General features: G+C 45.2%; 2 protein-coding genes across 2 annotated transcripts; both read right to left on the minus strand.

Annotated features, from left to right (window-relative positions):
• Nucleotides 1-9,413: 9,413 nt before the first annotated feature.
• Nucleotides 9,414-14,367, minus strand: sdf2l1 (stromal cell-derived factor 2-like 1). The gene is made up of 3 exons (XM_088936090.1): nt 14,065-14,367; nt 12,680-12,876; nt 9,414-10,724 (listed from the first exon to the last, which is right to left on the minus strand). The coding sequence occupies exons 1-3, from the start codon at nt 14,246-14,248 to the stop codon at nt 10,446-10,448; spliced, it is 660 nt and encodes a 219-aa protein (XP_088792216.1). The 5' UTR covers nt 14,249-14,367; the 3' UTR covers nt 9,414-10,445.
• A 1,863-nt stretch (nt 14,368-16,230) lies between these two features.
• On the minus strand, nt 16,231-17,573 carry LOC148818901 (uncharacterized). Its single transcript, XM_088935572.1, has 2 exons — nt 16,815-17,573; nt 16,231-16,656 (listed from the first exon to the last, which is right to left on the minus strand). Exons 1-2 carry the CDS (start codon nt 17,571-17,573, stop codon nt 16,231-16,233), a joined length of 1,185 nt encoding a protein of 394 aa, XP_088791698.1.
• Between the last annotated feature and the right edge of the window lie 178 nt (nt 17,574-17,751).

Consider the following 17,751-nt stretch of genomic DNA (forward strand, 5'->3'; position numbering starts at 1 on the left):
CCACCAGCAGGGCCCGGAATTCGCCGGACGTCAGCGCAGCGAGCACGTGACGGGGCTGGGAAGACGTGTGCGTTTCTATTGGCCGCCTTCATCATTCGAAGCTACACAGGTAGGTATTTTATCATTGTTCCGTTTCCCCCTCTTCTTCTCTCGCTCCCTGTGTCTCGGGAAGATAAGAAGACGGCCTCCCACCAGCATAACCACGATCCACCTTCTAGACGAGACCCTATCAATATTGCCTCTGCTTTTTGTGCATATGTGGAGTAGTGCAATATTGCTTATAGGGTCTTGGTTTCGAAGGAATGTCTTCCGAGTGTGGCAGTAGTTAATTTTGTGAGGGCGTCTGAATTATTGCATGCATGGTAATAACTTATGCCGAATGACGGCGCCATGAAGAAATCCGTCTCTCGTGGTAAATTGCTATTTGGTGAAGCTACGCACATTTAGCTGAAGCGTCACAGACGTGCTTTAACACAGTGTCAGACTGGAGTTTTGCAGATAGTGGCTGTAGGAGGAAATTGCGGAATGGATCACACGGGTGTTTCGTAATGTAGAATACTAAGCGGTGGGTTCTGGGTGAAAGTTGCTTGCAGACGTTTTCAACACAACGCAAATTCTGGACACGAATTTGTTACAAAGGCTTAAAAACAAGCATCCCATCTTAGGCGATTGAAATTTGAAATCGGAACCACTGGGACTATAACTACCGAGTCAACTACAGCAAGTTTCACAAGACTTCTCCGAGAGCCCTGAAGAAAGAAAAGCGAGACATTTAACCCCAATGTGGTCCCTTCGTGATTCATTTTTGCCTTGAGGGAAATGGGCACCGTTTGGAACCGTCGAAAGTTTTTTAGTGCCTGTCCGTCGTCATTGTGGCCCACTTTGCTTCTAGTGCGAGGAAACGTGTTTTTTTTCCCTCGACCTCGGTCTGTCCTGGGTCATTGTGATCTATTAACAAATTAGCAGACCGGCCAGTGTACTGTGGAGTTTTAGTTAAAACAAAGTAGCAGGAAAAGACAATCCCGCTTGTTTTGTTTCAGGACAAATTAGTTTGAAGTTTTTTTTCCCCTTCTTCTTTTGCGTTAACAGCGAAATTGGGGATCGCTTCGAATCGATCCAGAAGGAATCTCACTTTGACGCGATAGGGAGAGGGGAGGTTGTGTAATAGTCCCCTTTCGGAGTGGGGGGGGGGGGGGCCCTGTACCACAGTAAGGAGCGTCTCTTAGTTCTGGACGGCGACCCGGCAAAGACCTGCTTCTCAAACGTCAGAAGACAGTAAACTTTTTAGCTGTGGCTAAGGACCGGTCAGCCTGTCCTAAAATACTGACCAGTATATTTATAAAATTGGTGTATTTTGTTTCACAAATGTAATGTTCATATCCTGCTTATGTTTTTTTTCGGTTTTACGTATAATAAGGCATAATTCAAGTTTGTAGCGTGAGGAAAATTAGGAAAAGTCGATAGGTCAGCTTACCAACATTGTTTACACCTTTGAAAGTTTCATGCATTTAGATCGACTGCAGTGAACTGGAATCCCTCTTAGTGCACTGGAGCTGGCTGTAGTTAGGATGATGATGAATGCGCTTAACAGCTCGCTTAAGGTGGTGGGAGATGGTTTTTGTGTTTGGAGCGGTGTGCGATGAACCTGCTTTTATTGCATTTAGTCTGTGTTGGTCTTGTATATAAATATAACTTTGTTTCAGTTTTTGATGGTTAACTTGACAGGGCCCTCCGCCCGATGGCAAAGGTTTCGGGGTTAGTCCTCGTAATGAGAGAGAGAGAGGGGAAAAAAAAAACACCCTTAGCATGATGAAGAGATTTAAAGGTTTGTTCGTGGTGGCGGTGGGCCCTGCCTAGTAACAGCAGATCCATCGCCAGCTGCCTTTGAGGTTATTTGTGTGAATTGGACGTTGGGAGCACTTCTCTCGAACCTTCGTTGGACGTGACGCGCTGTCTTGGGCTACAGCGGACGAAAGCAAGCGTGTGGCCTGAGACTCTTTCCCTGTTGCACTACTGTGACAGCTACAGCTAGCAGTGCAATAACGAAAGGGCGTCAGACACACGGCTATCTCCTCCCCCGAGCAGCAGCGTGAACACCGTGGAGCCCGGCGTGTTCGTGAGAAGACGGGGGGGAAAGGCCCTTGATCTGAAATAAAAGTGTGGACATCTCTGCGTGCAATTGTATTTTTGTGTTGACAAGAAACGTGTCACCGGTTTCTCCGACGCGATGAACGCCGTGGAAGGGAAAAGCGAATGGGTAAACTGTCCCTAAAAATAAATAAATACGTGTAATCCGTTCTGCCTCCATTCCCGCTGTTCCTGTCCCGTGAAGTCGGTGTGTAGCGCTGAAGGGCGTTTGGAATCGTGTGGGGTTTCTGCTGGAGGAAAGGTCAAACTACGTAATTGCAGCGGGGACAACTTCGCTGGCTTGCATAAGATTTTAAAAGCGTGTTAAGGAGGCAAAGGAAACGCGATTTCAACACTGTGTATGCAGAATACGTGTAAGTTACTGGAATGTTGACAGCGCCATTCCCTGTTGGTAATGTGATCATACGATGCCAGAAGAAAGAAGAGGAGTAATGGCACTCGGAATTGTTGTAAAGGGAACTGTTCTGAGAAAATTGTGCTGTGCCCTTGACGACGTTTGAAATAAAAATACAATGCGTGATCTCATGTTGGACCTCATCTTTTTCTTTCACAAATGGACAGACGTCGTGCTTTGCCCCCGCTGAGCGATCGAGTGTCCCACGACACTAACGCGTACAGTGGTTATACACTGCCCCCAGTCCACCTCAAAGACGTTCCTGTTCCCATTAAGTATAACGCACATGTTTACTTGGGGGGGAGGGTTACAAATTTTCTTACAACTGCACTTAAACCTGTTGTCTCCTAATACTCCAAGGAATCCAAGCAGCTTTTTATAATGTCATATATTTCTGTTTGACAGTAGGTCTCTTCTGACCCCCCTTGCGTTAGCGCTTCTTTAGGCCTGAGGTGACCCGGCTCCTGGGTGGGCCGGGGACGCGCGATAAACCTCCCTTCTTTCTCACTCCCGAGCGCTCCAGTTTTCTCTCTCTTCTCCGCGGGGCTTTGTGGTGTTAAAGGGTCTTTCAAGTGTCAGCAATGTCAGGAATGGGCACTGCCGGTCAAAGTAATGCCCGGTTACCATCAGAGCAGGACCTATAAAACCCCATTGTTGGTTTGCGCTGACCTGCCGCGGGGCTGGTCGGGGCGAACCGCGACAGCTGCCGGGAGGCGGCAGCGCTTTTGAAGATGGAGGAGGTCGTGACCTCCAACCCAGCTGCCCCCTCCCTCCCTCCCTCCATTCTGCTCCCAGGCCCCCAGTCTCTGACGAGTCAGTCCGGGAAACGAGATGGTGCCTACTCTCTTTCGCTATCTGTGTTTACTTGAAGTGAGGAAGATAAGTACGAATGCAGGTTCCAGAAAATCACTTCCACTTTAGTGAATGGGAGATATAGCGGGCTCACTTCGAAGACAGGCAGTCAGTGATGTGAAAGCCCGGATTACTTAAAATACTGCTGGGACCGCGAATATTTTTTTTTTAGGGGGGGTCGTTTTCCTTTCAAACGCTTATCCTAAATTCATAAAAGGCCAGCAAAATCTTTGGTTAAAGAATCACAAAGCCCTTGTCTGCAGTTTTAACGGCAAACCAGTGTTTACCGTAAATGTACATTCCCGAGGTTTGAGGTGAGACACGTGTGACACGACGCGTAGGCTCCACTGGGTCCTGAGACCCTGCTCTTTTCGCAACACACGAATCGCAGGGTATGAAACCGCCTCACCATGCTATTTTCAGATTGCATACTCCCGGTCAATTATTCCTTAAGAATAACTCTTTGACCTAGCATCCCTCCTGCCGCATCCTTAATCTCTTAGGATGAGGTGTCTGATCAGCGTCTGTAAGATTGCATGTAATTTATAGGAGCTGTAGTATTACTTTAGAGTTCCATGTTTGCGTAGGAAAACGTACGAGGCAGTGTTCTTGTTTCGTTTAGTAGTTTCCAATCGGCAAGCCATGACGCTAATGTCTGTTCTACGGTTCTTCATAATCTCATGCCTCAAGGTTTTTAATCAAACCGAATTCTCGGACGCCGTATCATTAAGCTAAAAATAGGTATAACCACAAACCATGTGATGTATGCTACATCGCCACCATTTAGGGATCTGTATATATATATACCAGGATACTACAGACAATGTTAATAATGAAAATTAGAATAATAATGCCCAAGTCGTCCGAGCTGACAAAAGATCTGAAGGACGCATCCGAGAAATAGATTAGACTTTATGTAGAGAAGCACAGGGAAGAGCAACGGAACGACCTGTCTTCTACTCTGCCTGCTTTTCGAATTAAGAAATGATATGCCTTGCATGTATATTTCATGTAATCCACCACTGTAAATTTCTTGGCCAGTCTTTTGGTTAGTGTTCGGAAGCTTCTCATTTACAATGCGGTACAACGTGTCTCCTTGAGGCGTATCTAGGTGACGCCCCCTAGAGGTAAACACGGCTGAGAGCTTGGCAAAACCTCTTCTAAAAACTTAACATGTAACATGTATCGCTTACAAACATTAATCGGTACAGGGTATTCTTAAAACCGTTTCCCCAGCCCATGTATAAGGCGCACGACCAGGCCCACGTTTCACAACAAACACGGTCAACGAGGCTCAAATGACGGTTTCCAAAAATTAATTCCACATCTAGTGTCCCTGAAATCACACCTGTACATTCTTAACCCTCATCCGTGAAATACAGGCATGTCGCTCTGCCTTTGCGCGAGTTTAACGTTTTATCCTGCAACCATTAGTAATGTCAACAAACCGAGGTACAAAAGCTGTAGAATAAAGAAAAAAATAGCTACTAATGACAAACTTCCCAGGATATGCATACACGAAGTAAAGAAAATGATATACCTTTTAGGACAAATAAGGATTCTGTTTTAGGCGAAATCTTTAAGTAAAAAGACAACAACATTGGAAAACCAACACGTAAACCAGCGTATTAAATAACATTCGTAATAGTGATAGTCATTCTTAATATTATCTCGGAAAATGTCTTTATCGGCCCTATTCCTTGAAGTATCGGGACGTGTTGAAATGGATTCAAACCGAGCACATCTCGTATCTCACCCAGAAAAACAGAGTCCCTCTTCATGAATTTGTTAAACGGTTTGTTCAACAGTGTATGGAGGCAATATTTAAGTGTTTCTAGTATGTGAACGACAATCCACGTTACGAAATAATGTGTGGTGAAACCTAAAGAAATAACGTGATGCGTTTACTGTGTGTTGAAAAATATTTCATTAATTCCTGAACGGTCAGTGTTTTCGTTGTTTTAAAATATTGCCTGTTCCACACCAGGTCTCAGTCGGTTTGGTAACTTAATGATCATGCTTGCAATTTGTGATGATCACCAAGACGAAAGTAAAATAGGAATCGCTAGCAAGTAAATTAAGCCTGCTTGAAACCCCAAAAAAGAAATGTATGGTTTTTAGTAGGTGGGTCAACATTTTTCGTGTCTTGTGAAGAATTTAAAGAACTTCTTTAAACATATTTAAAGATTTTCGACCAGGGAAAAAGTAATGAAATATAGATTTTAGTAAACGTTATCTACATCACCATTATTCACGAGTGCAACAACTTCATTAGTGTTAATTAACACTTAAAAATAGGGAAACGTTTTTGTAGTTAAGTCAGTTGGGGAAAAAACCCTGCGTCGGGATTTAAAGAGTATAGAATACACACACACGATCTTTTGAAAAAAAAACCAAAGCAAAACATTTTCACGTAGAAGGTAAAGATTCTGTAGTTTACTTGTAGCGAGGCTGAGACGTTCTGACTATCAAACACTTACACACCTCATAATTGTATTACCCCGAGAGGACAGGATATAGCCGGAAAAAGGTGCCGCTACAACTGGGATGTCAAGATATAAAATATTTTAATAGGGTGTGACGTAGCAGGAGCGACGTACGTGTGGGTTTCAGCGAGGTGAGTTGAAGCCTTTTTTTTTCTTCCGAGAGAAGAGTAAGAGGAGCTGAGTCACATGGGCGACAATGCTTGAAGCGTAAGCCTCAATACTATCCATTAATTCTTCTTTTTCGTGTTTAATAATATTTCTTCGTTGAATACTGATGCTACGAGGGTGGGGAAATAGCGATTCTTTGTTCACTTATTTGCTTAGAGCATCATCATAAGCAGAAACCTGGATTGTGTGGTAAACGAATCTTGTTTTCTTTTGTGACCAACGCAGTCGAGCAGATTGAATAGATATTTTTCATTGCGTAGGCTGAAGCACTGGTGTACGTTACGATGTGAAATGGTTCTGGTCAAATTCTCAGCTTAACTGTGAGCTAGTTACTAGTCATTTCTAGCAAGAGCTCTTCATGAATGTGTGGATTTGAGGACAAGGCTTTGATTTTTTTAACTTTCCCTCTAGTCCTGGAATTCCTATATTAACGTATTGGTTTCAGATCATATATTTTAAAAGACTTGGAAGGTAAAGGGTTCTTTCCTCAACTAATTCAATTGCCCTTTTAAATGCATGGTTTAATTGCAATAACCTTACTGTCATAATGTTGCAAAAAGGAGTGTGATTAATCCACAGCTGCCTCTTGGAAAACGAGATCTTCTGAACGAAAAAAATTCTGGTTCAATACAAAATAAAGCATTCAACAACAAAAAAAAGAGAGGGACAGGGCATATTGCAGTCAGTAAGACGGTTATACTGCATTTGTACGTACCTCTAAAAGCGCATTTTCACCTGACTCTAAATAGCAGTTCATATCTGGTACAAATCAGCAGCTAATTGTAATCAATATGATCTCCAAGATGGAAGACGCTCTTGCAACAACCTGTATGAAGAAGCGTTTACCAGCGCTGAACTCAAACTACGAATTATGGCGCCACCATCTGGCCATTACGTTCAGTGTCGCAAAGAAACTTTGAAAATGAAGACACTGTGCTGGCGCAAATGCTCCAAAAATACCAGAAAAATAGCGTAATACAATGAGGTCGTCTGATTCTTCATATACCCCTTTAAATAAGTGTACGGAGGGAAATAGGTCTTTAAAAATGTCTTTGACATGGGGAAAAATACAACACCAGTGTTACAGAATTAACACAAACCGTAATTCATTATGTCAACAACATACCAACAAGTTTATACAGCTGATTAATCACTGAAACGTTTTAATACATATAGCTATATACACACTTCATCCTATAGCAATGAGGAAACTCCCTTTCTTTCTTTCTTGCTGAGAATGAACAAGTAAGCTACTCTTCAGTTTAAAAAAACAATAATAATAAAAGACGCAAACGTACCTCATACAGGTCCGGGTAAGCGTAGCATCAATCTAAAATAATAGATCATTCAGTTCTGACCGAAATCGGACAGAGAGATTTTAAAGCGCATACACACTGACTAAAACAGTGATTGGCGGTCGGGGCCACCTCAACTCCACCTGCAGAGCGGGTAGTAACTGGATAAGCGCCGCCAGTCCGAATTGCCTCGTGTTCCAATCAGTTCTCATGCAGGGAGAATTAATTTAATTGTCCAGTCAAAGCTGGACGCTCCTGAGAGGTAACAGCTGTTTGAAAAGCGAGTTAGGATACCCCATTGTAACATCCTTCTCGCGTGTTACGTATTGAGTTAAACAAGGGGTGAACTTCATATTAGCTGGCGATTTTAACAAAAGTAATAAAAAATAAAATAATTAATAATTGTAAATAAAATGTACATCCCTGATTGTATTGGTAAGCAGTGCCTAAGAATTAATCACGCCAGCGTGCTAAGTCCTGTCCTCTTGTTACCCACAGATCACTGTAAGAAGAAGGTGATGTGCTTCTTAACCCAATTTTACAACCTGTCCTGTTTCTGCGCTGCACTGCGCTGACCTCTGGCTGTTTATTTTATTTTAAAAGCAGCAGCTTTTAACCCAGTCATTTGAAAAGTCTCTTGTCATTTTGTTTAATAAAATCAACTTCCCCTTTGATTCACAATACAAACTAATGAATCTAGTCCATAAAAAAAAACATCATTTGTGAACTTAAAAGTTTTCAAAAGCGTTCCTTTTATGCAGACGAATTTCAAACGGTAAGGGCTTGCTTTACACTACCCTGTGTGGTGTGCAACTTATTTTTTCATCAATTGTTCTTCTCCCCATTTCCATTGATTAAAGAATACCACATAATCACTGTGTGCATTTGTTAAATGTCTTTCTCACATTTTAGTGCATTTAAATTCCTCACACTCTGACAATGGAGCTCAAATTCTACTTTTGAGATTTGCTCAGAAAGGGGAGGGGATACAGTGTGGGATCAGTTTATGAAAGCAGCATCATACATCCCTGAATCCGAGCCTTCCCTGGATAAATTCAGATAAGCAAACCTGATTAGGAGCTACTCCATCCTCGCCTTAGCTACTTTGGTGAGAGAAAGATCAAAATGACAAGAAAACAGCTTCTAACCACATGACCTCTCAATTTCTCGTTATAATAATCCTTACACTTATATAGCTCTTTTCTGAACACTCTACTCAACCACTACCACCAGTGTGCAGCCCCACATGGATGATGTGCAAGTACTCTCCCCACACACCAGCTCTCAGTGGGGAGGAGAGCAGAGTGATGAAGCCAGTTCAGAGAGGGGGATTATTAGGAGGCCATGATTGGTAAAAGCCAGGGGGAAATGGGGCGAGGACACTGGGGTAACACCCCTACTCTTTTCAAGAAAAACCCTGGGATTTTTAATGACCACAGATCAGGACCTCAGGTTTAAGTCCAATTCCAAAGGATGGCACCCTTTTACAGCATAGTGTCCCCTTCACAATACTAGGGGTACAAGGACACACAGAGACTGCAGGGTGAGTGCCCCCTACTGGTCCCACTAACACCACTGCCAGTAGCAACCTTGGCTTTCCCAGGAGGTTTCCCCTCCAGGTACTGGCCAGACTTACACCTTCCGAGGGTTGCCAGTGAGTTCCAGGGTGATATGGCTTCTTGTTCTTCTCTATTTTTCCTTTTGCCTGGTGTACTGGGAGCAAGAGGACTGCCTTCATACTTAGCTGCCACTGGTTGGAGTGGGCCCAATCATCCATTGTATGTTTTCCTCTCATACAATTTAATGTTTACATTTAATATGCAATGTACAGTGTCCAAGCAGTAAACCAGTCCTTTGCTCAGAATGGAACGAATCAAGGTTTCTCCAGTGTATAACGGGTACGTGCCCACCTACCTGAGAATGGCAAAGCTATCCTCTCGCGTATTCTTGCTTTAAGATCTGCTAGGGCTAGAATAATTTTACCAGACATCTTTTACCCACAGGTAAAGCCATTTCAACAGGCAATAGATACCTCACACAAATCACATCACTAAACACAGAACAAGGTGGGTTTTCAGCCGAGATCTTTAATCCAATTCTCACGTGGAAGGCTCCGACAGCTTCACTACAACCTCTCTCGTGCAAGGGGGTGAAAGGTAAGGAAACAGCAGCTCGACAGTCAAGGGTTAGTCTTCCTTGAGATGGCTGAAACACAGTAACATTACAGAGCAGCAACAACCATGTTTTCTTAAGTTGCCAGTAGCTGTTTCCCCCTGTAGGCACTAATCACCACCAACTGCAGTGAAGAATAAAATTCATCTCCAATTCAACAGACATCCATTCACACTGGCCAGCTCAAGACTGCACACCCTTAGCTCTAGATGTAGGATGCTAATCGGCCACTTTGTCCTTCTTCCCAGTGGAGACCGATACACCCAAATACGGGGCGTCTCATTTACGCCAGGTGGATCGCTGTAGGTTTTGATCTTATCTAGGGCTCAGCCGTCAAATAAATAAGCACACCTACTCGTATACAAACTCAGCAGCTGAAGATGGTCAGTCTGGTTTCTGACGCACACAAAAGAGGAAAGAAAACAGTATTTACATAGGAAACGAAACAGTACAAAATCTAAAGTTTATTACAGTATTTTGGGTTTTTCAGCTATTCATCCCCAGCGGTGACAAAGGGTGACAATAACAGGTTCCAAAGGAAGAGGAATCCTGTATTGTCAAGTCAAGGTGGAAAGCAAAGGGAGTCTCCTTGGAATTCTGCTTAGGGGGTAAGAGCATTGGAAAAACTGGTCTTTCGTACATTCACGATCGCACACGACCCAGTAGAAATGAGGCAGAGATACATTTCAGAGTTCTAACGCCCTCAGTCGTCGACAGAATTTCGAGAGAAGTGCAACGTGCACACGGGGGAGGCAATGGGGTTTTCTGCAAAACTGGACTGGGGTTGCGGTTTGCATTGCTCACAGCTACACCTGAACCGGAGAACGAGGGAAGGGGGGGTTTGGGAAACATTCTGATTGCATTAGAAAAAACAAAACAAAAGTAAAAAACCACAAGCCCAAGGGACTTCCCCGCCCGGCCGGGGCGGTGTCAGAGCTCGTCGTGCCGCGCGGGCTCGGAGCTGGGCTTGATGAAGACGCCCTCCATGGTCTTCCAGTAGGCATGGTGGCTGGTGCCGGCCATGCCGTGGACCTCCTTCTGCCCCTTGATGGGGTGCCCGTACTGCTCGCCAGTGACGCTCAGGAAGACGTCGGTGCCCACGTGCTTGAAGCGCACCGCGTCGTCCCGCTCCCAGTGCGCCCCGCTGCACTGCACCGCCCACACGTCCAGGTCGTCCCCTTCGCCGTTCTCCCCGAAGGCGCTCACCTCCTGTGGGGGGGACACAGGTCACCCTCTCTGCCCCTCAAATGCCCGTGCCCGCCTCCTACAGAGAGCCACCGCCCCAGGCACGGCCAGCTGGCGTCCCCCGATTGCTGTGCCAGCCTGAGATCTCCTTCTATGGTGATTCGAACTGTTTAATCCACCCATGCGATTTCTAATCCGCGTATCCAGTGCAAGGTCGCGGGAGAGCTGGAGCCTATCTCGGCAAGAAACAGGCACCAGGCAGGGATGCCAGGCTCTCGCAGGGCAGACACACACACTCCCAGAAGCCAAATAACCTGCCAGCCCTGCCAGCATGTTTTTGGATTATGAGGAACCCAGAGCCCTGCTGTAAAATCAACTGCATAAATGTAATACTGGTACAGTGGGTCTGAGGTGTTTTATTTCCAGGTTAAAAAGAATCAGCACCGATGCGTGCATTTCAAACAATGAAAGTAAAATGTACACAGTAACGTGTAAAACCTCTGATTTACATCACAAAATAGCCAAATTTTCCAGGTATGCGCAGCGCAATATTCTGCGATTCAGAATGAGCCAACAAAAGTTCTAGTGTTTACACTGTGAACAAGCAGGTTTGTGAATACATCTCTTTAACAGAAAAATATTGCTCTCAATTTCGAGAAGCTTTTGCCTACAAATATTACTTGCTTTTTAACTCTGCCCGCAGATCATGTTGGAACATTTCTACGGTGAAATGTCTGCACATTTGCACAACCTGTACTTATTCGCTTGCATCACATTACATTAGTCATGACAGTGACTAGTGAGCAGGAAGGGCCTCCTCACTCCACAATTCATGGCAAGACAACGATTTGTGACAAAATGACAACATACACAAAATATTTGGACAAAAGTCATGATTTTGTGCTTAATTCAAAATTGGATAAATTTTTCTATACTGGCCGTGAAAATGTTTTGTTACCAAGATATAGCAACCAGTCTGAGAAATTGGACTGCAGTTCCTCTTTAATGAAGTGAGCCTTTTGGTGCATCAGCATCCTGTATGTGTCTAAGAAAATAATGAGGCTAACTGTTTAATTGACTTCTCAGGTTGGAACAAACACCAGCAAGTACCAGTCCCTCCCTTGGAGCTGAGCTACAACCCTCAAGGGATAAGAGCCTTATGGATGGTGCCGATTTAGGCCAGCTAAGCAATTAAAGAGAAGGCCCTCAGGTGGAAGAGAGCACAGAGAGCTCTGAGATTCTCAACGACCAGCAGTCGTTCTTACAGGCTTCAATTGATGGCTTATTTAAATTCTGGGAAACACCGCTCACAGCTGCTATGGCTATATCAAAAATTATTTAAGCAGTTTTTGCTCAGAATGATTCTCTATTTAGTTTTTAAAGCTAGACTACTGCAGATCATGAATATGTACAGTTCAACCCCCTACGGCTGTACTGTATCAGACTCCGCACTTCTGACTAGGTATAGGGAAATTGTCTCTGAGAACAATCCAGTCTTTTTAAAATGACTTATATCAGAGTAGTGCTAGTCATAAATTATACAGAAGCACATGTAAATCAGCATTTCCCAGAATCCAAGCCAAGAATCCAGCAAAATTCCTCTGTCAGAAGGACTTTTTACATTACGGCTCAAATATCCATTCAGCTTTTAATTTTAATGGCTGCTTTTAGCTAGAACTTCTCCCCTGCATCAGGAGTCTCGGGACACAGAATACTCTAGAGTGAAACACATCTGCCTGCTGTGAGGCGATAGCAGTTCAGGTAGGGAGCTGCGTCGGCATGCGTAGGCTGCAGGGGAACAGGTAAAGGTTTATTCCCAGCTGAAAGGTAAAGAGACAAAACGTTTCGGCTGTGGGGCCTTTTCCAGGGGTCTCAAGGTGCCTGAAGAACGCTCTACAGCCGAAACGCTGCGTCTCCCCTCCTCCTTTAACATGCAGTACCTGTACCCCGACAAGGCAGTCCCGGGTGCGAGCCCGTACCTGGTTTGCAGACAGTGGCGAGACGAAGTGGTGCGTGTGAAGGTTGCGGCCCGTGTTCATGTGAGTGAGGCGTATGGCCTGGCCGCACTTGACGGGCGCCCCTCGCTGGCAGGGGGCGTTGGGCTTGCCCCGGATGCGCCAGTAGCTGTTGGCATCGTCCGAGTTCTCAACCCCAGTCACCGACTGCTGACCGCTACCTGCCGGAAACACACCGCCAGCGTCACACCGCAGCTCAGGAGGTCACGATGGTGGGGTCCAGGCTTGGGAGCACAGAGCAACAAGGAGCAGAAACTTGACTTCTCCCTTCTTCCACTCTCTTTTAGGAGCATACAGGTTACGAGAGAGAAGGCCATTTGGCCCGTCTATAGTTCACTTGGAAGTGAGTAGCCAATTCATCTGAAAATCTCATCCAGCTGTTTCTTGTTTCAGATAAGTGGTAAAACACTTCTTTGAGCAAAACAGATAGAGAATACAGAAAGTTCACACATTGCAAAAAGCTTTCAGAAAAAAAAGTAATTGCAGTGTATAGAAAGAGAGAGAGAGCAAGGATCTAAAACTTAACTTTTTCAAATAAAATCTATAGAAATGAAAAAAAAATATCCTTTCTCTGCGTCCTTATACTTATTGCTTGGTCTCTTAGTTAACTTGTCTTATTCTTACCCTTTACCATTTGTGACCCAGTGTAAATAAAAAATCCGTTTCAGTCATCAGCAGACGCGACCCGCCAGATGGGGATGCGAGAGAGGGCGAGGAACAATATTGCGTTTGGCCGCAGACCAGCACAGTCCTGGTCGCGGACTCAACCGCGGCTCCGCCGACACCTGACCCTCGTTTCCTTAACAGCTCGCTCTCGTTTTCCCTCTTGGGAAGCTGACAGCCTGTCCGATGTGTGCGAACACTCGCCGCGTAGGGGAATAAACTAAACCCGTTTCAGAGCGCAGCCGCCCACTTACCGGAAATGACACCTAACAGATAGCTGGTACACAGGTGCGCAGCAACACGCATTAATCGGGCGGCTTCAAATTCCCAGAAGAGATCTGCTTGCTATGAAATTATCCGTTATAGAGGCTTTACATGTTCAAACTACTTGACAATCACAGGAACAATTTATCAAAAGAATGCTACCTACCACAGGCGGTACTAACAGAACCTGGAATGGTTACTATGATAGATTTGTGTTGTTAAGCGTTAGGTGAAGAAACAAGTGAATGCACAGATAGAGAAATCCTCGCTTTCATACACGTTAGAGGTGAATTTCACTGGAGACTGACATTCGGAACGCAAAAGCATTTGGACTTCGAACACAGAGACTTGCCTCAAAACCGAAAAGGGTTCGCAAACACATAGCATGGCAACAGTAACTCTACCCACACAAGCAGTCTTACCTGAACCGTATTTGACATCGTGGGAATGCAACCTCACGTTGTGTCTTGTGTTAAGCAATTTTACCAGGGACCCGCAGGTAACGTAACTGAACTCCGACTCACGACCCTCGCATTGCAACAAAACGTAAAGCAGCAGAAAGAGCTTCATAAAGATGTGATCTCGGAAATCCCGCAATAACCTCATCGTTCGAAGTCGAAGCGGAATTAATTTCTTTTATTTCTACAAAAGGGACAGGATGTAGAAAAGGCACCAACACGCTTTCAAACCGGCAGTCTTCAGCCAATCAGCGCTTGACAAGTCGTGGTGTACGGAAGTAGTGGCTACACATGCTGCTTTTCCATTGGTCACAGAGGATTTGGGGGCGGGGATTTTAAACAGATTCTCTTATTCTGATTGGCTCTCCTTTGTTCCTGGCCACAAGAGCCAATATCGTTCCGTAACGTAAGTACATCTGCAGGAATTTAATTGGCTCCTTAGAAACCTTGGCTGCTCGGCTTCACCCAATGAGCTGCCAGAGTCTCTGTGCACTAGCTTGGCAGGTCTACCACTTATAAAGTAATGTGTAATTTCGCAACAAAAGTTTACTATTTGTAAATTTGAAATGTAGACAGGAATTTCGGGAAGAGTATGGAAATGCAGTGCATGAAATAAAAAAGTTTTTTTTCTTTTTCTCGGTCTAAATTTATTTTCTGAAAATCCCTAGGAAGAGCGGAATGATCTTTCACAAATATTAAATATACAACACAAAAAAGCGATTTTCCCGAATTTTATGCATATACTTTTATGAATTGCAGTAACCAAAACTATATTTCCTTATACACACCCAGATACAAATGAACGTATACCGACATTTTATGAGGTTTAGGCCGGGAATGGAATTTTATTCCAGCAGAGGTCTCGATTACATCGCTGTTTTAACTAGTCAGGATTAACGAGACTGTCGGCCACGAATTGAAGACTTGTATGAAGGTCTATATGGCTTGGATTGGGTGGACTGAAAATCACTGAAATTTACGAAATAGTATAAAGAACAGGAGGCCTTTCAGCCTATTTCATTTGTTCAATTTCTAGTAGATTTTACACCTGAAGGTTTTTTTCTGGCAGTTTCTCAAATGGATGAAATGTTATCAATAACAGGACTGTGAAACTTGTTCCAGCCTCCCACAGCTCTGTGTGTACAGATATAAAATTAACTTCCTCTTAGTTTCCATTTGTGTTCGGTGATTTGTGTCTTACTGTTAGTTCTGAAGAAGTCCACGAGACTAGAACCATTTCTCCTAGTATTCCTCCGTTTAAGACTAAAAAGACGTTCTTTTAGCTTGACGGGAAGACAGGAGTTCTTGAGGCCCCTGTATGTATCTGATTGCTGCTCTCTTGGCAGATTCCAGAGAAGCAATATATGTTTATGCTGTGGTGACCTAAATTAAAATGTAGAATATTCTAAATGTCTTAAATTCCTACTAGTGCACTGTACAATTCTAAAACAAGTACCCCTATTTTAAGTTTGAATGACTAGCTATATGTCCTAAAATTTATTTATTTCATTGTCTAGGAGATGAAAATTAGGAGTTAAAATAGATATCTAATGCTTTTTCATAGATAGTCTTTTAAGCTCAGTGTTCCCAAGTTTATGGTTGAGCTACAAACACTCTTATTTACACACACATGTAACTCTGCACTTTTCTACAATAAAATGTTTCTGAATTTCTGCAGGTGCCTTTGCATTGTGGTCGTGAGTTTTGGGTGTCTTGAATTATACCTAAATCTTTGTGCCGGTCCCTTGTGGCTCTGCATTTGGCATCAGGTTTGAACTCGACTAAGTTTGCAAAGGGATACAGTCGAGCTAATCCCACACTGTGGAAAACTACTACACTGTGTTAAATAAAACAGAAGAGAAAGAAATGTGTTTTAGCAGCAGAGCCTCTTCAGGTGTCTGGGGAGAGAGGGAGAGGGCAGAAACTGGTTAATTGACTAGGATCGGAAGCAAGTAAAAGCTTTTGTTTTAAAACAAAACATTGACCTCTCCATACAGGGTATCAATAATTCAGGGCTCTTTGGCATTTTCTACATGGTACAAGAGCACGTGATCACCTCTTTGTTTTTATTGTGGCTGAAGGGCTGCTGAAACATGGAATAGTCTGGCTGGACAGTCGCCCAAACACTCCTCATCCCTCTGTTTGTGGGAAAGGTGCACTGTCTGTGGGAGAGATGGGCCTCTCTGCTGTTTCCTTCTCAGCAGGGAGCTTGTGGGAAGAAGAGATGGTCTCTTGTGCTGCCATGGCAGTGTCGAGCCCAGAGAGCGTCGCCTCTGCTTCAGCTTGGACAGGGGTCTCGCAGGGCCCGGCGGCAGCAGTGTGTGGGGGGGCCGGACCCTCAGTCACGAGGCCCTGGGACCTGAGCTCTGCCTTCCCACCCAGGGTCTTAACTTCCTGCCAGCTTCTTTCAGACGGGGTCAAAAGTATGCCCAGTTTGTGAGACAGCTCCGCGTCTTTCTTGATCCGGTCATTCATGTTCCAGTAGGCCTCCTCCAGAATCCGTCTGAGGCTCACCCTGGGCTCATCACTGGGCTGCTCAGCGGCTCCCCCGCCAGTCTGTGCAAAGAACACAGTCCCTTGACTCTGGCTGGCTTGTCTGATCTCCTGCACGAACGCACGTGTAGTGTTAACGCGAGAGAACAGGTCTGTCGGAGACTACTTTTATTAGTAATTAAAAAAATACACGTGGGTGAGGTGTTTTTTTTTTTGCTTACCTTCTTCCGTGCGGCGTTATTATCCGAGATTTCTGCTGCTTTATTTTGTCTTCCTTGGCCTGCCTTCGGGGGAGCGGTTTTAGGGCCGGGTTTCCTGGTTTCTCGCGCGGGGTGCCCCGTGTTTTTCTCACAGTGAGGACACGCCGCCCCTCCCAAAGCGACGTCCTGGGCGTGTGTCGCGGGAGGTCGCTCGGACCTTTCTTTCGGGGTCTTTGTTTTTTTCGGGGACCCCGGGACCGCTTCCTGGACCGGCGCCGGCTCCGGGTCGGGGGCAGCTGTCGACACGCTTTCCCGGCCCTTCACCAGCCCGCACAGACGGATCTCCCTGTCCAGCATGTCAGCCACTTCTCTGGACTCGACGTTGTGGCAGCGGTCGCTCCCCCGGTCCGTGTTAAAGAGCGGGTGCCCGTCCGAGTTCCTGGCTTCCACCAGTTTATGAAAGAGCAAAGAAACAACTTTTTCCAAAGCGTCCAGAACCCCGCGCTGTTCGATGAATCCCTTGACGTCGGCGTGGGGGTGACCAAGCCCGGGGGCGGCCATCTCTGAGCGGGACTGGTCACTCTGGATGTTCGGAGACCACGACGGTCTCCTATAGTGGGTTTTGTCCGCCATCAAACTCTGACCTTCTTCCACCCCGAGGCGTCTGATGAATTTCTCTGGGTCTTCAGAGGCGTTGCGCGCCGAGCAGGTCGCGTCTAGTTTTGAATCGGGCGTTATTGCGGGCAACGAGGTCTCCTCGCTCTGGTGCCACGGTTCCATTTTTAGCGGGTTCGAGGGCAAAACCCACCGCTACAGCGGACTCAACCCAACCGATGAGCGGCCTTCGTTCAGCCCCATTCAAGACCAGCGCCCTGCCATCATAGACGCCGAACCTCTTGCAATGTGGACATTCTGCCTTCCCCGACACTAGACCTGCGCGGTTGGTCGCCAAATAGAA

The sequence above is a fragment of the Atractosteus spatula genome, chromosome 17 (assembly GCF_055471065.1).
Source record: "Atractosteus spatula isolate fAtrSpa1 chromosome 17, fAtrSpa1.hap1, whole genome shotgun sequence".
Taxonomy (NCBI): Eukaryota; Metazoa; Chordata; class Actinopteri; order Semionotiformes; family Lepisosteidae; genus Atractosteus; species Atractosteus spatula.